We start from the raw sequence: 24,644 nt of genomic DNA, 5'->3' as shown, positions 1-24,644 counted from the left end.
AGTGAAAAAAAAATCCTGCAGAATACATACAGTATGATTCCACTTGTATAAAGTTAAATATGTATGAAGCCAAATGATATACTGTTTAGAGATTCAAACCTACGTGCTGAAGCTATAGCAAAAGGCAAAGTTATGATAAACACAAAAGGAGAGAGTACCCCAGAGAGTAATTAAGAGAAGATTAAGAAGGGGCACACAAGTCATGGTGATGCCAGTAATCAAATCTAGTAGTAGGTACACATGTGTACTTACATGTACACTGAATTATTATCCCTTGTGTTTTGCATGTATTTTCTAAATATTCTTCATATCTACTTCATACTTAATACAAACAAATTAAAAAAAAAAAAAAAACCTACACTGTCTTCAGAGGTGGCAACAGTCAAAAGGAAGTAAGATGTCCAAATACAAACAATTGTGTATAATACTTCAAGCATATATCCATAGGTATATTGAGATTTTCTAAATTAAAAAGAAAAAAAGAAAGCCAGGCTACTGGAGAACAAAATTTAATTATATGCAACTGTTTATTTGAAATAGTTTTCAGTCTTCCCATGATTTCATAGGCTTTGCTTCACTTTTAGCCTCTCAAACAGCTAGAAACCAACACCTAACATTTTTTGCATTTTGACCATTATGTATGCTATCTTAATGACATTTTCTTTATTAAGACTGGAACCAAACATGCTAACCAACAAGAGGTGTAGATTTAAATCATCTTCTTGGTAGTAACGGTGCTGTTGACAGTCTGTCAGATTTATCAGATGCTGGACACTATTTCAAGCCATCTCCATCTAGCTATTTGACTTAGGAAAATCATGTTATCTCCCTACCCCTACTTTCTTTTTGTAAAATAATTAGATTATTTCTATTGTTTTATCTGGCTGCTAAAATCCTTTTAATATAACCCTCATCATTTTCAATTAACTTTATTTCACCTTTATTTGCTACTTCTCCACTTATAAAGCATAATTATCCATACTCAAGTAACCATGAATTAAAAAATACACCCAAACCCAAAATATTCTTAATCATTCTAATATATTCCCATTAACAGATAAAAGGGCTTTTCACTTGAATTTTCATTTTTTATTTCTACTTCTTTATTTAAAGTCAATGATAAAGTCACAACTGTAAAATGAATGAATGCATTTAAAAACACAAATGATACATTTCAATGACAAAAAATATGTAATGATAATGGGAATCTACCGTACACTTTGCTAAGGTCAACAAAATAAAAGACCATTTGAACAAATCAATCTTCAAATATGTCCTTGACAAAAACTCTCTTTTGAATAGTAAAATCATCATTTAAGAATATTTATGTTTACATAACTGAACACTAGCTCCAAAACCAACAAAGTGTGTAGAGGGCAGCCAAAGGAAGGGTGCCGGATAAAAGGACGTAGATACTAGATAAAAATATGTGGGTACCAGGAACTTGATATTAAGCTTCTAAAACTAACAATTCAAAATAAAATGAATATTCCTAACATGACAATTGTATAAAACTATTTTTCCCTTGATAGAAATGAGATGGGGTATTTCTTTATAGTAACAGCTTAGTAATCATCTAGAAAAAAAAATGTAGAGATACATGTAGCCCCGAGTCACTGGTATAAAACAAATACCTTCTTCCATGAAATTATCTTTCCCATTACTAAAATAGTCTAATTTACTTGGGAGAATTCATCCTTAGAATATTTCAGACACTTATTTTAAATATGTAGAATTACCAGATCTGAGATTTTTGAAACCATCTGTGTCTTACTAATAGTTAAATCTTTCAAGAGATAATAATCCTTTTACTATACATCAACTGGGTTTCCTTAAATGTATTTGATCAACTACTGAAATAGTGATGCTGGTGGTAATGATACTCTCAAATTTTTCCTTTTAAAAAATACATAATCCATGTGACACTTTCTTAACAAGGAATGACTGTTTTCAGGCCCCAGTAGGAAGGAAAGAAACCAAAAATGGCATTTACTACCTCTTTTATCACTGATAAGCTATAACAGTCAAATGATGGATAGTTTATGTGGTATTAAGAAAAAAGTGAAAATCATTAAAATTTTAGCAAAAAAACAAAACAACCCCCCCCAACACACCATGAGAAGTTAAATGAGCACAACATAGGTCCCAAAGGTTAAACTTATGATTCTGAACACAATTTTCAAAGCAAAAGGCATCTACATACAATTCCTGTGAATATCTCATACACTACAAAGATGAATTCGAAGCAAATGTAGGCTAGCTCAGTCCTACCTTGTCAAAGACAAATATTCAAATGAACTGGGAGTTCCATTTGCTAAAGTGCACCTGCTGACCAAATCTGCTCTGGTCCTGCCTCTGAGCACAACCTAAGAAAGAGGCCATTACCCACATTTACTCCCTAACTGTTTGCGCTGTCAACAGTCATACAGAACAATGGGTTTTCTTTTTTAAACCAAATACTGTATAAAGCACAGCGGATAATAGAAAAATCAAACCTAAATATACTATCTTCTAAAACTCCAGCAAGTAAGATAACCTCATTATTTTTAAATACTGAAAATGTAAAGGGTCCACACAAATTAAGAACTGTATTAGGTTTATACTTTTTATTTAATACTCACTTGATGTGCTCTTAAAATCTCTATGAGAGAAGCAGATAGTTTCCCGTATCTTTTGGCAATAGATTCAAAAGCAAAAGTAGCAGTGCTGTTGAATTTCACGAAACGTTTTTTGTTTGTTTTTTTTGTTTTTTGCTTTTTTTTTAAAGCTAAATTATTCAGTATCTGTATTGTTATTGCACTCATGTATTGCCCGGAATACTACAGCGACTCAGCAATAGTGATTGCAACAAAGTAAGGTCAGTGGTCTATACGGCATTTGATTTCCTGATTAGAAAAGAAAGTTTTCATAGAGGAAATGCAAACAACTGCAATTCAAAAATCAGTATATGCTTAACAATTATTTAACCTTATACAAAATTAAATGTAAGCCTCAGCACTACAAATCTGTAAGGAACCAGAAAAGGATTTACAGTACACAAATCTTGAGTATTGTTGCATTCCACTCTTGAAGTCACTCTGAGTTAAAACAGCATTTTTTTCCAAGATTTAAAGAAAAATATATTTTATAAAAGGGATTCTTTTTATTTACTGAATACATCATTTTTATTACTAAGACAAAAACAAATTATACTTTTATCACTATAATTCGCACTGATGAAAGAATTCTCTTTTAACTCCTAACAAATGCTACATTTTCAAGACCAAAGGAATTATCAGTAGGCATTCTTTCTTCTTGATCTAAGTTATTTTTCTCTAAAATATGTCAAGTAAGCCTTTAAAGATTCAGGGAGGGGAAGTTTCATGATTTTTTCTCTCAGTAAATTCTGAGGTGGCTCCTCGGGCTTCATGGCTTCACTGTGATCTTTCTCTTCCTCTTCTTTATCTTCTTCCATTTTTTCATCCTCCTCACTGTCTAGAGGCTGAGGAATAAGCTGATTACCCACAAATACGTAAGTATTAATTCTTTGTTTAACCCTCTTTCTTTTTCTTTTGGGTGGAGCCCTCTGAGGAATCCCCTTGGCCTGCATCTCATCATTTATGAAATTTCTAAGTGTACGTCGAATATAAATACGAGCCAAGTCCTGTAGATTCCGGACAGCACAGGGGGCTAAAAAACAAAAACAAAAACAAAACACACGCATAAAACATAAAAAAGTAAAACATTATGTATTTGTTCATTTCTTCACAGAACAAGTATTTCTTAGCAAACATTAGAAAACACAGAAAGTATAAAAACTCTGATGCCATCTAACAAAGACTTCAAGGCACTTACTAAATGCCAGGCCACTATTCTAAATTCTGTGGACAGCGGGAAAGTTTCTATGTACAGATATGTGTATATGTATATTCCCATACCTGCATAAAAATTCTTTGAAAGAATAAGTAAGAGCTTGGAAACAGGCTACATGAGAATAAAGTATTTAGGGAACAAGAATAGAAGGGAGTTTTTATACTACATATCTTTTTTATACTTTTTGATACAAAAGTGATCTATTCTACACACTCAAATAAAGGCAACATTTGAGCTGTCTCAGTCTGAGCTTTAAAGCTCTCTCTCACACACACACACACACACACGTACATACACACACACAATTTTTCTCTGTTAATCAGCAAATAGAACTGGTTCATAGGCAAAGAGACACCACAAATCATGCTGTAAATAATAACCCAAATAATAATAATAACAACCCAAGAACACACTGCAGATTTCCTCAATTTATTGATGTTTACTTCTACCGAACACACCACAGTTGGACCCTATCCTGTCGTTTCACTCCTGTCTCCCACAAATCTATAAATGCATAAGCCCTAGAACACACATTCTTCTCTGTAGCCTGTTCCAATACTTTATAAAGAAAGAAATTAATTCTCTATCCCAGTAAGTTTCCATTCCTATGGAAATGAAACCATCATTAAGGGTCCTTCTCAAATGCCTCAACAATATAAAACATAACCCTCCTCCGCTTAAACAGCATGAAAAATCTTCATTTATATTTTGTTTCTTTACTTTTGGTAGTCTTTTCTGGATACTTACCTTGGAAACTTTCTTATTATAACCAATGAAATCCTGCCTTCTTCAGTAACTCTGGTCCGCGGTCTCTCCCTACCGTCAGACTATAAGCTCCAGGAGTGAGGGTCACAGCATTTCCTGTTTGTGCTCCCCACCGGGCCCTGGAGGCACTAGGCTTGCACAGTACATCATCCTGTCCAAGGCTCAGAGCACCTCCTGTGTTCTGAACACCAGATCCTATCACAAATTCCATACACCCTGCAGTAGGAGATAAGTTTTTGTTTGTTTGTTTTTAAACTCCAGTTTTTCAGACTGATTCAAAGACCTCTTAGCACAGGCCTAAATGGCCAACTACAAAATCTTTTCTTCAAACTATCTTTTTTCAACTCCCTACTGAATACTGGAATAGAAAAGAATTCCAAAGAACCATACTGGATATGACTATTGGAAACTGTTCTACTGCCTGTGCCTGCCCCCAACTGTGTGAGATGGAAACTGAAACAACATATAACAATTTGAGTTCAAGTCCTGCTTCTGTCAGTGATGAAGTTTTGTGAGCACTGGTAAAAACACGGGACATACCATCCCTTATATGCTAAAATGTGTAAAATACTACCTGCTCTGCCTACCTCCCTAAAACTGTTTAAGTTGTTTCACATTCACTCAATACCTAAAGGTAAATGCAAAAAGCCCTAAAAGGTAAATGAGCTTAGCATATTCAAGGAGCTGAAAGAAGGCTAGCATAGATAAAGTTCAGAGCAGGAAGAAACAGTAAGAGGTATAATCATGGATGACCTTGCAGGCCTTGGTCAAAAAAAAAACCAAAAAACAAAAAAACAAAAAACGTGCCCTGTTTTGGCCATGCAGCTACTCAAGGGTTTTTAAAAAGCAGGGTCATAATGCAATGAAAATGGCACTCAGGCTCCTCTGTGAATATGGATCATAAAGAGAAGGAGCAGGAGATCGGGTGGGAACACTCCGGTAATCCACCTGAGATCTGACCACACTCTGATGCACATGGGGGTGAGGAAGATGGCAGTAAAAATGCACAGAAGTGGACAAATTTGAAACACATTTTGAAGACAGGATGGACAAGGGATTGGATGTAGGAGAATTTTAGCCCATACAAAAATGCTAATGTCAATTACTGACATGACAGAGAGGAAGAGTGTAGTTGGTGAGAAGAAAATCAAAATTTTGTTCTGTGTTAAATCTGTAATGTCTGTTACATTTCCTGAATGGAGATTTCAGGAAGAAAAACAACAGGGACATACTAATCACCATTTTGGCGTGTTATGGGCAATAATACACTTTATACTAAGTGAGGAAAAGAGGTAAAATAACTTGATACCGGTCACAGAGCTCATAAGTGACGAGTTGGGATCTGAACATGGACATTTAACTGCAAACTATGTTCCTGCCCAACCACAAGCAGCTGAATCATGACCTTGGGACTCAGGGGCAAGGTCAGGGCTGGGGATAGAAATTTGGGAGCCACCAGCCTCTCCCTGAGCACCCAAGAGGGAGTGTAGACAGAGAAGAATGGACTAAGTGAGCTCTGAAAAAGCAGGGGCATGAGGAAGCTGGGAGAATAAATCTATAAAAGAGTTTTAGAAATTATAAAAAAAAGCTAAGAAATAGAGCTATAATTAGTCTTTTCAGCTGGTCTTTATTCTTGAACCTCTCTCACATTTTTGGTACTCTCTTTTCACACGTTAATTATGTTCCTCCTCTGCCAACATTGCTATTCCAAGGACACTGTTAGAATTATGAACCTTTCAATCCTAAACTGTCAGAATACTTAACTTCATAAAGAACCAAATAGACTCAGAATGGAAAAGGATTCAGACTTTACTTAAATCCCAAAATAGTATCCACAGGAGCTGCATTTAAGTTTTTCTGAATGATACAAAAACTTTTAGATAATTCTCAGTCCTAGTTATTCAAAAGTCCCCCATATTTTCTATGCTTTAACATTCACTTGTTTCTAATGCTTCCAGTTATGAGATAAGGATTTAATGGACTAGACAATGCTAATCCTGATTGCTATTAAAATTTGATTTAAAAAAAAAAAAAATTGATTTTGAATTAAAGCTTTCACTTCAAAATTATAATTAAGGTTATCTCTAACACACACACATAAGCTTTGTTTCCCACAGGGCAGTCTCATAAAGATTTCATAGGAACCTAGCACTCAGCACTTTCATTTTTATTTATTAATAAAAATTGAAAAGGGCATTATATTTAGGTCAGACTCACAAAAGTGATGATTTGGGGCCATTTTTAACCTTCAAAAACAGCAACTTCATATAGCTCAAAGTGATTCAGTGTCACAATTTCTTAGGTCTCTTTTGTCCCTTGTGACTTATAAGAAATATACATTTGGCTTCTCATTCCTGACACAGAGCTCTGAAAACACTTGGAATTATCTAAGTGATAAGAGCATAGCAGATTCCTTCCAACCACACCTGAGTTTACATTAATGAGGCAACTTTTGGTAAGCCCCAGAGGATGCTGGGCTGGTTGCCAGGGGAACCAACCATGGGATTAGAGGACTGGAACTTCCACTACCCTCTGGGAGGGGAAAAGAGGCTGGACATTGAGTTCATCATAAGTGGCCAATCAAACTCTATAAAAAGCCTTAACCGAAAGGGTTCAGAGAGAGCTTCCGGGTTGATGAACACAGAAAAGTACCAAGGAGGCGGTGCACCTAGAGAAGGCATGGAAGCTCTTGTCCTTCTCATAAATCAATCAATTCCAACTGGTTGTTTGTGTGTTGGATCCTTTGATAATAAAAACCTGGTAATCTAGTAAGTAAACTGTTTTCCTGGGTTCTGTAAGCCACTCCAACAAACTTCTGATTTACAACCAGGCAATCAGAAACACAAGTGAAAACTCATACTTGTGACTGACTGGTGTCTCAAGCTGGAGGAGGAGTGGGCAGCCTTGTGAGGTAGAGCCCTTTAAGCCTTCAAGGTCTATGCTAATACCAGCTAGTGTCAGAATGGAGTTAGATCACAGGACACCTGGTTGGTGTCCACAAAGAACTGTAGAATTGCTTGGTGTGGAAAAACCCACACATCCGGAATAAAGAAAGATGTACCTACTGGGTGGTGTACAGAGAAAACAGTTTTTCTTTAGTTGGTAGAGAGTTTTTTCCTCTTTCCTTTCACCCTTTCTAAAGGGCCGGCCCTGAACTTAAAGCAGTTGTTTTGTTTTTGTTTTTGTTTTTTTTTATAATGTTGTATACTCCTCCAAAAACAAATAGTACTTTAAGGTCAATCAAAAGTAGTGATAAATAAACTTCAGGAAAAGTTCTAACTACATTTTAGTAACTATTTATATGGGCAATTTCACAGCTACAAAATACATTTGGCAAAAGATTTGCACGTGTAAGTTTTTAGTTTTTTTGCTAACATTCTTTATTTTAATCCCCTATAATTAATGAAATAATGTTTCTAAACAGAAAGCATTTTTAAGCAAGAAAAGGAAACGTTCTTATTTTCCAAACAACCTATTAAATTTTGACAAATAATATTTTCAGAACATTTTTCATTCTGTGAACATTATTCATAGTGAAGCCTTTATTCTTTATCAAATCATAATTCCCGACTTATTTTTATAAATTGCTATTGGGAGTTGATAATTCTTTTATTATAGAAACTTTCAAGTATACACAAGAGAGTTAATAATGTAATGAGCCCCATGTAGCACTCAGCTTCAACAACTATCCCCTCTAGCTCATCTTCCTTCATCAACACTGCCATTTCCTCTTCCCATCCCTACCACATTATTCTGATGAAAATTCAGACAGGTCATTTAAATACTTATGAGGCATGATAGATACTTGTTTCTTAATTTAGGCCTGTCTTCCATGCTATGCCTTTTAACCAATTTATCCCTACTTTACATTCACAACCATGTCAATCAACCCAACCAACAACAGTCTTATTAACTACCTAAATCTGTTTATATTGACATCCTTAAAATGAGAAAGAACAAAATCACCTATTATCATCCATGCCATTCATAACTATGTCATGTAAAATCACACTTATAAAATACAGTTTTCTAAAGGACACTAAACTAGGAAAACTGTCATAATGAGGAATGCTCAGACTGCAACAGCGTCTGTTAGACAGTAACACACCAGTAAATGGCTGATGCACAGAAATGTACAGGGGCTTCCGTAAGGACACTTCTATATCCTTACAGATACATACACATCATGCTTATGGTTAAGGTGGGCCACTGTCAAGACCAAACTGTGTTACGATTGTTTTCATTATCTCTTTATGTGACACTCTAATCAGTTATGATAGGTTAAAGAAACTGTCATAAATAACCTGTAATTCTAATGTCTGGAAAACAGGAAGGAGTAAATAGTTTTGTTATTATTATGCTCTTTGCAAGGAGTTTAAGTATTTGATAACAACAGTATGATGTAGTCTACTGTATAGTATAGCCCATACTATATGGTAACTACATACATGTATATATATATACAGGTATGTGTGTGTACAGTCTAACAAAAAGTATACTTTATTGAAATAATTATATCATGCATGTGAACACAAGTGACAGTTACTCGATTCTGGTGCTAAAAAGTTCCTTTTAGTCCCATAGCACATACAATCACATGTCTCTTTCTGAACAGACAGGAAGGGGATCCCTGGGTGGCGCAGCGGTTTGGCGCCTGCCTTTGGCCCAGGGCGCGATCCTGGAGACCCGGGATCGAATCCCACATCGGGCCCCCGGTGCATGGAGCCTGCTTCTCCCTCTGCCTATGTCTCTGCCTCTCTCTCTCTCTGTGACTATCATAAATAAATTAAAAAAATAAAAAGAATTGGCTTTAAAAAAAAAAAAAAAGACAGGGAGGAAGTTTAAATTTAACATTCTAGCAGAGTAACTTTACCTTTCCAATAGAATCAATCTTTTTGATAATCCTTTGGTTGTCTTAATCATTCTTATTTTTAATTTTTCATATACTCCAGTTTCCTTTCATAAGGAAGTTTTGTTTTGTTTTTTAAAGATTTTATTTATTTATTCACAGGAGACAAGAGACAAAAACAGAGACATAGGCAGAGGGAGAAGCAGGCTCCCCATGCAGGGAACCCGATGTGGGACTTGATCCCAGGACTCCAGGATCACACCCTGAGTTGGAAGGCAGATGCTCAACTGCTGAGCCACTCAGGCGTCCCTATAAGGAAGTTTTAAGTGATTTTGTTATGTCATTTTTGTAAGCAGCACATAGTAGCAACAAGTATGTTTGGAAAAAATGGCTGATTAACACTTTCTGAATTGTGAAAGGCTCAAAAGTTTTTTAGAACTGAAAGCCTGATTTCTTTCTAAATGAGATTAAAATTAAGAGCACCGTGTCAGAATTTATGAATCTTATGAAAATGAAGAGAGTGGTCAATAAGTCTCCTTTGATGGCAGCTCCTGTTAGAGAAGAATGCTAGTAAGCCCTGTCCTGGGCTTCTGGGGAAGAGATCTCCCTGTCACTGACATTTGCTGCAGAGCTACCTGGGTCTCTCTGCATCACCACACACCTTCTTCCCCAAGGCAGGAGGAGTGGCCTATACAGTTTGTGTGTAAGAAACAGCTGGTCATGTGGCTCCATCCTTTCCTTTCTCTTTTCCTCTGTTTACAAGCATACTCATTAAGCTCTGCTCACCTGTATTGACAGAGTAAGCCTACACGATGGGAGGTTGCCCAGCACTGCCTTAGCTGGGTGGATAGTCAGACTACAACGTCTATTAGAAAGTAACACATCAGTAAATAGCTGGTGCACAGAAATGCACAGGGGCTTCTGTAAGGGCACCTCAATACCGTTACAGATGCACATTATGCTACGGTTAAGTCAGGCCACTGTCAAGACCAAACTATGTGACAGAATTGTTTTCATTACTTCTCTTTATGACTCTCTAACCAGTTATGATAAAGAAAACAGTCAAAAATAACCTGTAATTCTCACATTAAGAAAACAGGAAGGAGAAAAGAATTTAACATGCAGACCTTAGCCATATTCCCCCATCTACTTTAGTAGGTGATAAAAGTGACATTTCAATTCCTAGCTATCTGCCGCCCACCAAGTCCATCTCTCCATTGTTAAGAACCTGAACAGGGACAAACAGACCACAAAAATCACAAAGCTCAAAAGAAGATAAAATGAAATGAAAATAAAATTTAAAAATTAAGTATAAAGCCAGGTTCCCTGAAATAGATTCATTTTTTTAAAAAAGATTATTTATTTATTTATTTATTTATTTATTTATTTATTTATGAGAGAGAGAGAGAGAGAGAGAGAGAGATATCACAAGCATGGGGGAGAGGGAGAAGCAGAGTCCCCCACTGAGCAGGGAGCCCGATGAGGAACTTGACACCAGAACCCTGAAATCATGACCTGAGCCGAAGGCAGACACTCAACCATATGAGCCCCTAAAATAGATTCATTTAAAAAGCAAATTAAAGGAAGAAGTCTACCATGGTAAAGTTCATTTCTGGTACAGAACTTTACTTACTGATTTCCAAAATCATAAGTCACAAACCAATTGAAGCTACTCTCATCTCTTTGTCTTTCAACTGCAGTAAGTTGATCACTCCCTTTCTTGAAATAGTTTTTTTTTTCTTGGTTTCCAACACAAACACCTCTCTCCTCACTCTTCCCACTCCTATAGCTTAAAATGTCTTTTTTCATTGATGATTTTTAATTTATATCTCCCTCATGCAGTAGGTTTCTATCTACTTGACTACCTGACACATGCATGCCAACAGAAAACTTAAACGTGGCCAGAATAAAGTATGTGATCCTCCTACACCTATTTCCAAACTATTCCATTGCCAGTCTTGCAAACAATGGTACCACCAAATAAATGATACTACCACTCAACTACCTATTTTCTCTTTTTTTTTTTTTTTATTTATGATAGTCACAGAGAGAGAGAGAGAGAGAGAGAGGCAGAGACATAGGCAGAGGGAGAAGCAGGCTCCATGCACCGGGAGCCTGATGTGGGATTCGATCCTGGGTCTCCAGGATCGCGCCCTGGGCCAAAGGCAGGCGCCAAACCACTGTGCCACCCAGGGATCCCTCAACTACCTATTCAAGGTAAAACTTTACATCCTCCTTTTTTCTTTACCACCATCTTCCATGAAGTCTACTATTTTTCTCCTTTCAAACAACTCTGTCCACACCAACACTGATTTTCCCTTTAAGTCTTGTATAATCTATCTTCTACACTCTAGCCGATGACTTTCAACTACCCTGAAATTTATTTCTGGCCTTGGAACAACCAAGTTCCTTGCAGCCCAAATAAAGGCTTTTGTGTTTGCTGTCCTACTGTACAGAAAATGCCAACAAATTTAATATAATAAATTCACAACTATAATTAATAAATTCATGTTTTCTTTGACCTGCCCCTTCTTTTCATATGTCCATGAAGGCAGCTAACAGCATCTGGTGCAAGGTAGGAGGAGCTCTAACCCACCTCCATAAAAAAGTTGAATAAATTTATTGAATATATTACTGCCTACATATTTACTTCTTCATAATTATATAGTCCATTAAATCTCAAGCATTAAGAGTTGAACAATCTAAGCCACATTTCAATCAGAAAGGACCAAGAGTTACTTACGGAGTCCTACAGAATCTGGTTTGCCATTATCATTCTTACTTGGTTGTACAAGTGGAGCAAATGAAACAGCAAGGATGTTTTTACTTTCCCAAGTGTTTTGTCCAGTTCGCATAATTTGTGTTAACTATTTAAAGGGAAAAACAGAAATAGAATAGCTTAGTCCTAGAAATGTGATCATCTTATAGTCACAATTTTGCTTTAACAAAATAAATGCCAATGGTTGCTATAGTCACTTCTATTTGAATGCAATCAAATTACTTTCATTTAAATACTTACCATAAAATAATAAGGAATGACAAATATTTGCAGCTCTAGAAAGATAAGTCCATGTAAGTAGATCCAAATATGGTCTACTGACTCATAATATTATACTTGGGCTCTGACAGCTTCTGGGGGTCTTATTTCAATCCACACCTGCCAGTGGCTCCCAAAATATATGTCTCACATAGGTTCAGTTGTTTGGTTAAAGCGCTATATTAATAAAACCATGTTCTGATTACTGTACCAAAGAGTCAATTTCTTGGTCTTCCATGATGGTAAAAAAGGCAGATTCTAATTCTAATCTCAACTTAGTATTTCAAAAATAGATTTAATTAATCACAAGAGGATTAGAAGTTTACCCACCTGGCAAAAATCCATCCCCAGTCCTTGGAAAAAAATTATTAGCTCAGTACATGGCTTGATCAAGTTGAATTAATACTTTCAATTTCTACCATAAAAGTCAGTGCATTATATTTCACATCAGTATAATAGTATATAATTAATATTTAATAAAATACCAATGGGAAGCCATATCTTAAATGTTTGAAGATGTATCTTTAACAGAAAACAGAAGATTGTTCATCTGGGAGTCTCAACTCCAGAAGCATTTGAGTAACTTTTTTCCAGGAGCGTTTTTTAATTAATGGTTTATATTATGTCTTTTTAATAACTGACAATTTGCCATAGAGCACAGCACAAGGTAATGGCAAAAATCTACTTAACTGCAAATAACATGCTGTGATGTTAAGGGACTCCCTAAGATGATAAACTCCAAAATGATCAGGCAAGGTCCCAGTCGTCTTACACAATTTATCTTCTGTATAAACCACAAAGCATTTTAAACATTTCAAACTTAGGTTAAAATGAGTATTACAGATTTTTTTTTTGAAATGCATTTTTGTACATTTTTTTTTGCATTTTTGTACATTTTTAAAGTAATTTCCTTTTGAAAGATCCACCCATTTTTTAATACATCAGTATTTTCATGCATTTATTATACCTAGTAATTCTCAACCGAAGGCAAGCAAGTATTTTCAAGTGAGTCGATGTAGTACTAAATGAAGAATTAAAAATTTACTTGTTTCTTCAATGGATTTAAGCAGTCCAAATCAAATCCCAAATAGATTTTCTTTTTCTCATGTTCAAAGAACTACAAAAATGTTTGAAAATGAGCAACTAGTAGAGATTATTACATCCAACTGAAACAAGCTCCAGGTAAAGAAACTGTAGGAAGAAACGACTTGGCAAACACCATGTAGGTGGTAGCTAAGCTCTTGGTGAAACACCAAATCTCTTCAAATCCTAGTATAAAGAATTTCTTCTATATCTGCTTTGGTTCAGTAATTAAGACTCCATTTCAAGTTTTGATCTATGGCAGGTACTTCTCTAAAAATTAAACCTACTTTTCACTGATTCCATTTCCCACCCTAAACTACTGTGTTTAAGCAAAGGACAGTAAAGTTACCTGATCTTCTATAGGCATGACTAGAATGCCTCCAACTTTCAGTAATATTTTCATGTAGTTTTCATGGTCTTTCTGGACACCAGCCCCACAATAAATTCGATCATACTGATGACTGTCAGATGCTATCTGGAGGCAATTACCAACCACAAATGCAGGTTCACAGAACTCAAATCTGCATGAAAAAACAAATATATTTTAATTCATTTAAATAAAATATTAAATCTAAAAAAATTAACATAATTCAGTTTTTTGTAACAGTGAAGTTACCAAAATTAATTTTAGGATAAATATCATTATGAAATTTGATTTAAATATCATATTTATGAAGCTTAACTGATATATATAAATATAGTGTTTTAGCATCAATGATAAGAGTGCACATGTTTACAAAACATTAACCTATTTTTTGCCAAACTGAAACCTCATTTAGAGCTTAAAAAATGAATATAATGAAAAGCCCTTCATGATACCCATCTTATGATGCCCCACAAATGACATATACTAAGGATGAGAATCACAAGGGTCAAACAAACAAGATTCACCTTTCACTGCCCTTTCCAAAAAAAAGCTGACAGGCCAGTGTCAATGGGAAGGGCTCATGCAGTATTCATCTCTGTTTGATGTTTTTGCTATGGCTAATAGTGGAAAGTTTTGTCAGGAAAAGACATCAATGTCCTGACCACATACCTTAGCAACCACTAAGATTAGGGAGATTTTCCTTACAGATTTTAGCAGAGCTATGTTACAGGATTGTTATAGGATGTTACTGCTGCCTTGTGATCTCCCTATGCAACAAAAGGAGATACTGTTTTCAAAGCAAAGGCATTTTATCCAGGCCACCTGTTCCTGGTTACAGTGTTGGTTCATGGTATATAGAGTTATGCTTTTACAAACTAACCTATTTAGACTTCTACTTTATTCCTTAAATTTTAACAAATTGGAAAATAGTTACTAACATGTAACATTAATTAAAATCCCAATGCACTAATAAAACATGTAATCTTTTAAAAAACTAACTCATGGAATATCCTTTTACTTTTAAGTTGATTAAAGTTAATATGACCAAACAGCAAAATCAGGCTATTATTTGAGAATAAAATAATTTATATTAAAAGTTTCGGCATGCAGTGAAAAATGACACTGATTGAATCATAATCATTTCTGCTTTATAAAACATATCCTGCCCTTTAGTAATTAATAGACTTATTACATAACAAGTTTCAATTAAAATTCACTAAAACACAGACACATTATCTTCATTAATATTTAAAGAAGAATTTACCAGAATTATGCCGTTTTCAGTATCCTGTCTTCTAAGTGGAAGGGTCAAGGGTAGGGTGGGAAGGATTGAGGGGTTAGGGTGGGGTGAGTAATCTGTGTATACTCTCTTTTCCACACCCACATACTAGGGTAAGTCCATGCCTCATTTTTCCTTTCACTGCAACTGCCTCCCTGCTAGTCACATTTTTCAAGTCCCTTCCATGGTTTTGTTCCCTACTCTACAGGATAGGGTGAAGTTTCCTTATAGTACCACATGGGCTTTTTATGACCCTACCATCAAACTGTCCTGCCAGACTCATTTCCTGGTTCTGCCTCCCCTGCATCCCCCCTTCTTCCAACCAAACTATGCTGTAGCCAGACTGACTTACAGTTGACCCTTGAACAAGGCAGAAATTAGGGGTGCAGACCTCCTCCCCCAAACATCCAAGTATAACTTATGACTCCCCAAAAACTTAACTACTAACAACCTACTGTTGACCAGAAGCCTTACTAACATGAACAGTTGACTAATAGATATTTAGTATGTTACATGTATTATATACTATATTCTTACAATAGAGCTAAAGAAAATATTAAGAAAATAAGGAAGAAGAAAAAACATATTTATAGTACTGTGCCATAAAAAAAAATCTGCATTTAAGCCATCCTGCAGTTTAAAACTATGTTGTTCAAGGGTCAACTGTGTGCTTCTAGTTGCTTAGTGAAGTATTACAAAATGTTTTGAAACTCTGTGTATATATGCTGTTCCTTTGACTAAAATTCTTCTCATGATAAATGCCTCCTATCCCTTCAAGATACAGTTCAAATACCAGTTTTAGTATGAAATCTTATCCAACTCTGTTTTAACAGTGTCTCATTCTTGCTACTTGCATAGTACACAGGAAAGTATAAACTTACCTAGGTTAGGGACCATGCTTAAATCCCTTTTAAACTTAAGACTATGGTACAACCTATGACTGTCTAAAATATGGCCAAATTATAATTTCTTGACTTTCAACTAATCAGATAATGCAGATCATGTGGTTTAATCACTTCACCAAAATCACAATAAGCATTCTTTAAAATGAAAAAGACTATTTTCAAGGAAGTCTATCTAAAAATATTTATTCTTATAAAAATTCAACTTAAATAATTTAATTTTATAATAATTTAAGTCAGTCTTATTTTCAGGATGAATATGAGCAGGGAATTTATTTTTAAAAAATTAAATTATTAATACTTTTTTATCAGGTCTGTTAAATCAACTCAAAAATATGCTTATGGTTTTAAAATCTGTCTACTAGTTAAAAATACATGATAGTTTACAGAAGTATGATCTAGGACAACACCATTCCAAGTGAACACCTTACAATTAAAACCACTTCTCAGATTAATATTTTATACATCCTTATCACAGCAAAATTAATTAGAAAGAATTTAGTGCCTGATTTTAAAATCAAATGTGTGATTCTGGTCAAATTTCCTTATACTACAAATGAGCACAATCCATTAAGTGAAATATTATTTACTGAGCACCAGTTGTGTGTAAAGATTGAAAACACACTGGGAAACAATCATGCCTACAGTTAGTGAAGGAGATAGATGAGCATCAGAGAATCTCAGGAATAAAGATTTAAACTATGATAAATGCTCTGAAGGAAGAGAATAGGATTCCTTAAGACTGACAGTGTAAAGAAATGGACAGACCGAGGAAATCAGAGAAAGCTTCCTTAAGAAACAACAAGTTGTGATCTGAAAGATGAGACAGGGTAATCTAGAGCTATATGGTAGCCGAGATGGTAGTCACTAGCCACATGTGGATATTGAGGTTTTAAAATGCAGCTAGTCCAAATTGAAATGTACTATAAGGATAAAATTCACATGGGATTTCAAAGATTTAGTCCAAAATAAATATAAAATAGCTCAATATTTCTTTTATACTTATGTGTGTAGCGGTGAATATGCTTGTGTATGTATGTGTATATGTATTTCAGCCACATAAACTGAAGATGCTAAATACCCTTCTACTTATCACCAGCAACTAGAAGCTTCAAATACTTTCTCCTTAACACAATCTTCCCTTTGAAATATTCTCCTGGTTTTCCTGCTATTTACGTGAATATTTCTTCTGAATTTTAGATGTATCTCCATTACCTATTATAGTCCTCAAAATATATTTACTGAGTGAACCATATAAAAAACAAACATTTTGTCAATTTTTCCACCTATCAACTTAGAACATGAACCCAAAATAAAATCTCAGGACTAGCAGAGAGACTTGCCCAGAAAGTTACAGGAAAAATATGTGCCTATGACACTTTCTGTATCAATATGATGGTTCTTGTTTTATTAAATTAGTCACTATAGAAGCTGTAACTTGACACTACAGAATACAGTTTTCTCAAAATGCAAAAAAAAAAAAAAAAAAAAAAAACACAAAACAAAACAAAAAACACAAAAACCCTCAAATAATTAAAAAAAAAAAATCCTTGCCTTTAATGAGTCAGTCAACTGTCCTATAACTGAAAGGCACTTTTTTGGGCCCTCCTGAAGACCTTAAATAAGCCACCATAACTTTAGGAAACAATTTAATGCTTTCTTTCCCCAGTAATGCAGATCAAAACAAGTATATTTGCTTCCACTTAGGGAGAATTACAAAAGATAATTTCACTGAAATCAAATCTATAAATCTATAAATTTCTACTAATGCAAATGGAACATATATTTCTAACAAATACATATGGGATCCTTACACTTTCATTTAACAGTCAAATTAACTTCCTTTGAAAGAATATTCAAATCTGAAAATTTAATCAAACTTGAGATGTTCCTAAGGGCTGGACTATTTCTAGATACAAAATAGTAAAAAAACTTCAAGGACATAAATAAAATTGGAGAACACTGTAATATTTTTAAATACTGGCACTAAAACACCTAGAATATATTAGAAAATTCATATGCCAAAGACATCACAAAAAAGTTGTAACACTACCAATTTAGTAGTTATTAAGGAAAACATCTATCATAGATAGTGTTCCATCTGGGGGTTCTTTATTGTAACTATGGCTTGGTCTTTTTTACCAGTAATACATGAATCCTTCACATTAGTAAAAAACACAAAACAATGTGCAAATTGCATACCATTTTATATATATATATATGTATACACACACACACACACACACACACATACATACATACATACAAATAAATGGGTAATGGATTATCTTTCCTAATAAAGGACTTAGAGATGAGCTTAAATATTTTTAACTAGGTACATAGTTGAGGATCTTAGACATTTTGTATTCTAATATTAAAACTATGGCTTATTTTTTATAACAGCATTTCACAAAAGTATACCAATTCCACAGCTAATAATACTTTTTGATAAAGTCTATGATTAAAAATGTTTAGGCCTATGTTTTATGGATATGCTCCTACCCATGTCAGATCACGCTCATGCTGATATTTGCAAAGAACTAAACAACTGACTGGAGATATGGATGAGGGCTACCGTGTTATCAAGAGTAAATTACAACTCCTACTCAGACTTCCACTGTAGACAGAAAAATAAAGAAAACATTTTCTTCCATAAGCTTTCACTATCTTCTGAAAGCTGCATCTCACCTAGGTTTCCACAAACCTCTATAGAGGCAAAGGACATATTTTTAAACCACAAATACAAGTTGGATATAATCTGGAAGACTTTAGCAATAAACTAATCAGAAGTTTTCACTTTATTACAAAATAGTACTACACTATTTATAGATCTATATATATATATAAAATCTAGGTTAAAAATAGTGAAAAAGAAAATCCAAATTTCATTTTTTTTCACATTGACCACAAACCTGAGGGGGAGAGGAAAAGCAAGAGGTGTACCAAAATGGCATTTCCTATGTGGTTATTATTTTACTCATGAAAGTATGGTTCACATGTACTTGCCCTAACTTTTATTCTTAATTTAGAAAAGTTCATTAAAATTTTATGACTGTTAGTAAAATGAAAAGCAGCAATCATTTTTATTCTTTGAAGAAAATTTCTCAAACACAATTTCCCAGATGGAGATGACTCACGTTCCTAAATTACACTGAATTAGACCTAACAATGTAAGTTATCTGTATACAAAATAAACAGTTCTGAAATGTGTATAATAACTATAAATTAATTCACTTTAGACTTATAGTTTGTTGATTTAAATCTGAAAATTTAGTAATTGTTTTTAGACTCTTATGCAGAGGGAAAATATTTGACACACTCTTACTAAAATGTAGACTGGAAATCATTTGCAGAAAAATATAGAGCACATATTATCTTGGTTTTCAACATGAACACTTGCCCAAAAGACCACCGGGATTCTCATCACTTACCTTAGCAGTGGTTTTCTTTATAGGTGCATGTTGGAATATCTTCGTCTGGAGACGGACAGATGATTTCCTTCACAGCAGGGACCTTGCCAACTTGCCCATATAATTCTTTTGATAAGCTGCTAGGAGATCAGGGTGACCTAGCCTTGCCCTGCAGCTTCCCTCTTAGACGGATAGTCTAGGTCTAGGAGCTGACTGAGAGTAGAAAAAACAACATTCCCCTTCAATACACTGTTGAAGTGGGGGCTGAAAATTTGCACACCTAGTTTATCATGTGCCACAGGATGCTGTCATTGAAAGTTTAGACAATTATTCCAATGGAATAAAGGATTTCAAGGTCATTGGAAAGAATCCTACCTTGTTCTCATACCTCATCCAAAACAATCTGCCAAATGAATCACAGAAACCTTTTTCTTAAAACACTTTGTCAAAATACACATTTTGGGTTTTAAGAGCTATGACTACTTAATTAAAACAAGACAAAACTTCAGAATTTTCCATTGGGAAGAAAATCCAGGGAAACATTATCTCTTGATCTCCAAATGCAGTTATAGTACTCAAAAACTCTTACAATCAATAATTAAGCTATAGTATAAAGTAAAATTTTAAAAATCAATTACTTTACCTTTTCAAGTGTTTTCCCTTCCAACTGCACCAAACTCATCTCAGAATAATTCAAGCATTATTTAAAGCAAAGTGTTAAGAGTAAGTAAATACAGTGTTCTTCCATTGAGTGAAGCTTTTGGAAAATCCATAGATCAAAAACAATCTCTAAATGCTTTATAGGAAATGTGCAGGTACATCACATAAAAGTAAGCCTTTCAGTATTTCAACAATTATTTCCCCTAACAATGTGTTTGAAGCCATCCAACTTTTCCCAATGCCATTTTTCATTGATGGAAAAAATATATAACTGATAAACAGCCCTGATGACTATTCTCAAGCATTTCTGTTACCACCATTTGAATGTTGGGCACAATTAAAAACTGTTCAGGACCTGTAATACCTGTTATAAAACTAACATCTGAACATTATTGGTGCATCAAAATATTCAAGTATCTAAGAAATATTTTGAAATAATGTTGAATATGTAGTCACAGATAACAAAACTATTTCAAGTATGCATAATTCTCTTAAAGATGAAGCAGGACTACTCTGCTGATAAAGTTGACAGAATATAGAAGCATTTACTTTTTCCAATGCAAATAAAAACCACATTATGAGAAAAATGAACCTATAATTAAGGATAAACTTAGGCCACTAGATACTGTCATAAATCAATTAAACAAATCTTCTAAAACACAGAAGAGTATACTAATTGTGCATTTACCTTAAAACTTATACCTCGACTAAATTTGAGGACTGCATTGCTTCTCTGAGTCATCTGTGCCCTCAAAAGTAACTCACACCATGAGTGAGTTTCATTAATGAACAGGGTAGGTATACTTTGTAATAAAAATGCTATCATGCATGTAACCATGTTAACAGCATTCCTTAATTCTAATATAAGGGAAGTAAATGATGAAAAAATAAGTGCTGCTTCAACTTTTGTATCTTGGGCTAAGTTGCTTGACTGTAATTCATGGGGAGCAGCTTACTGCTGGGAAGAAATATTAGAATAAATCAGTGTTTACATTATCATAGCTAAATCAGAACTAAATAAAAAGGCTGGCTTAATGAGGTCACAGCTTGTCTATTCCTCAGTTTTCCTACCTGGGCAATGTGGACATCAATATAGCCTCTTGGGCTGTGGATTAAGCACTTAGAATGAATGAATGGTACATGGTACTTAATGAACAGACAATACATATTAGGTGCTATTATTTTTTATTACCTCATTACGGTTTTCAGTACTCCTATCATGACTCAGTTATATGAAAAATTATATAGAAACAAAAGTCCTCCCCATTTGAACAGAATGAAAATCTTCAAATAAATCAGACTACACTGCACTCATTTTGCTACTGATGTTAGAATATTTCCAAAGTCAGCTAACAGTATCCTTGAAAGGGAGGGGAGATAGGATCGACCAATCTCTATATAGGAAATGGCACACTCCAAAACATGCATTCCAGAGTGCTAAGTCAGCCTCATGCACAGGTACACATGTAAGTACGTAAACACTGCTATAAACAAATGCTATACCAAACACCAACTCATTTGCAAAGTATAAACTGGATAAAGGTTTACAATTCAGGCTACTTTAACTAACTTATTTTTCCAAGTTACTATAAACTGGCGAGATTATTTTGCTTACTGCTTAAGCACAAATACTGATAATAACCTGACCTTCTCCAAACTTCTTCTCTTATGAAAGCCAGACACTGAAGGGCCTTTAAAACCTAGGCCCAAAGACTTGTCTAGATCAGAGTGGGCTAAAACAAAGGTATTCTAAAGAGTCTGTGTGAAGAGCAGAAGTGAGGGCAGCCTGCTGCTTGTTTCTGTAAATAAAATGTTCCTAGAACATCTCACCCCCATTTCCTTCCATGGTGTCTAATGCTGCTTCCGCATTACAACCGCAGAGTTGAGCAGTTACTACAGGGACCAGTTAGCCCAGGAAGTCCAAAATAGTTACTAACTTTTACTGGAAAAGTTTTGTCCGTGTTTAGGAAGACCTTTAAAATCAAATGTCAGTTTTATAAGGAAATTTCAGCAAATCTGGAAATGTCACAGGTAGAGCAAAGGGAAAAGCCATACAAGAGAGCTCCCCCTTCGTGCCCATCTCCAAATACAGTAAATTCAGAGTAGCCTCTTCAAATTATTTCATTTGCTGATACAGGAGTATGGCATGGAAAGAAAAGTAAAATGCATACATTATAATAAAGATTCTTTCTCCTAAAAGAAAAAAAAATACTACTTTCAAGACTCAGGAACCAAGTTTGCTTTATAAAGTACACACAAAAACACACACTGGTATTTTTTAAAAGGTTACCTTACCTTATATATTTTAAGGTTGAGTTTATAGATTCTTTCCCACCTACTATATTTGGAGTTCACTATGAACTCCAATAGATATATGTAGGAAAATTTTAAAGATGCAATTTAAATCATAAGTGACTTAACAATACTTTTGAAAAAAGAATTTATTAAAATAGATCCAAACAAATAGGATAAGACTGGAAGGTATTAGGTTTTAGCTATCTCTTCTCTGTGTTACACATGATCAAGAATAATCTGGTACTGAAGAATACAAAAATAGATATTAATTTAATCAATATTAATTAATAATTTACTTTAGATATTAATGTAACAGAGTTACTTTATATTTTGTTAATTAAAATATGTATTTTGATGACCTGTATACAATTAAATATAATGAAACCACTTGGAAATGGGATTTTTAAAATCACTTTGGCAAGTTTTTCAAATTCAAAAAACTGATTATAAATAAAAATATCATCCACAAACATGAAGGAAAACTGCTAGGAAATCATCAAAACACTAGAATGGACATTATTATATCTTTATAATTTCTGTCACCAAAGCCAAATAATATAAAAAGACCAAAAAAGGAGTCCAGTGAGTTAAGTCAATGACTTTACTAAGCTTTCAACCACTACTTTATGCAAAACAAAACATTTTCCCAGTACTTACTACACTCTGTATGCAAGATACTTTTGTAATCTGAAATACTTAACCAATACTTTACACTACTTGAAAACCAGAATAGATAACATTTCCAGAACTAATTTTTTCAGCCTAGTTTATTAATGCATGAATCTGTTTTAAAAACAAGTTGCAACACTTCAGAAACAACTATATTATAAAGCCTGAGTATTTTAACTAAAAAACAAGACTAATGAAAATTATAAAGAAACATTTAGGTCATGTCACACATTTTATGATTCACCCACCATTTTATGAATAACAAATCTGTATAACAGAGTAACAACAAAACTCAAGAAATACAAAGAAATCTGTTTTACAATTATATGGAAACAATTTTAGAATTTTTTTTTAAATTGAGACACGAATATGTAGTCTTCAAACTTATCTGTTACAGATTATTTAGCATGTAAATTTCATCAACACAGAAATGCTTTGAATAATGACATATTTTAGTATTTCCCAGGACTACGCCCATTTGCCACCAATAAACTTGAGCTCCACAGATACTTGTATAGAGGTGTTTCAGTGATTCAAGGTTCATCCTTGAATGTGTTCTGCCTGAAATGTATTACTATCTAATATATAATAAACCTTAAGATAGGCGTAAACATTGGCTTTTACTAATAGTACTTTTCTAAGTGTATTTCTAATAGTATATTTTCTAAGTTCAAATGTATTCAAAAAGTCCTTATGTGTATACTGTTTCAGCATCAAAATATAATAGGAATTCAATAAATTCAAAATTCTATAGTTCTAAAAACAATATAAAAAATATTCATGTCTACATCCTAAGCATTTAACATGCTACCAATCATCAGACAAAAATACTAAACACAAAAGAATGGTTAAAATTGAATACCAATTTTTTATAAAATAACAGCTAAAAACTTTTTTATTTCTGTCAAACAATATGCTATTCTTGGAAAGAGAATATGAACCAACACGGTAAGCACTTGCAAAATGATTCAAAGTGTGAATTAAATTTTAATTATTTATAAAAACAAGCATAAATAAAAGATGGTGTTCGGCAAATTGATGCAGAAAATTCAAGTAGCCTGCTCAAACACATTGAATTAATTATAGAACAAAATAAACCTGAACATTTTCAAAACCTGAGAATTTTCCAATTCTCTCAAGCCTGTCTGACTGAAGTCTTTAATAACCCAATTACAATCACACCTATCTATACACAAGACCTCCCCTTCCCTCTGTAACACCAAGGATTTTGCAGCAATTCTGTTCTTCAACCAATCAAGTGCCACACAGGCAAAGGGCAAGGGGCAGGAGAGAAAAGGCAGAGAAGGGGAAGAAAAGGAAAACATACTCCAGCAGACATTCACAGGGTCTTTTCTGTCCTTAATGGTAGTCTCAAGCCTAAAACTCTCCAGAGAAAAGCCCTCAGCCCTGATTCAGACTCACAAGTTTCTCACCTTTCATGGTCATGGCCAGGGTCTAGAGGTGAGTGAAGAAGAC

The 24,644-nt window shown here is 34.3% G+C and overlaps 1 protein-coding gene across 7 annotated transcripts in view; it reads right to left on the bottom strand.

The window, feature by feature from the left end:
• Positions 1-2,591: 2,591 nt before the first annotated feature.
• PCMTD1 (protein-L-isoaspartate (D-aspartate) O-methyltransferase domain containing 1) overlaps positions 2,592-24,644 on the bottom strand; it is a 66,188-nt gene continuing 44,135 nt past the window's right edge. For 6 of the 7 annotated variants that reach the window (XM_041768906.1, XM_041768902.1, XM_041768907.1 and 3 more), the window contains 3 exons: positions 13,936-14,107; positions 12,210-12,333; positions 2,592-3,669 (listed from right to left, as the gene is read on the bottom strand). In XM_041768906.1, the coding sequence (XP_041624840.1) occupies positions 3,305-3,669; positions 12,210-12,333; positions 13,936-13,989 (543 nt within the window). In that variant the 5' untranslated portion in view covers positions 13,990-14,107 and the 3' untranslated portion in view covers positions 2,592-3,304. Of the gene's footprint in view, positions 3,670-12,209; positions 12,334-13,935; positions 14,108-19,565; positions 19,758-24,644 lie in introns of all 7 variants that reach the window. The other variant, XM_041768908.1, reaches the window with a different exon arrangement.

The sequence above is a fragment of the Vulpes lagopus genome, chromosome 9, assembly GCF_018345385.1.
Source record: "Vulpes lagopus strain Blue_001 chromosome 9, ASM1834538v1, whole genome shotgun sequence".
In the NCBI taxonomy this organism is placed as follows: Eukaryota; Metazoa; Chordata; class Mammalia; order Carnivora; family Canidae; genus Vulpes; species Vulpes lagopus.
The sequence above is the reverse complement of the archived record's forward strand: the minus strand, read 5'-3'. Positions and strand labels throughout refer to the sequence as shown.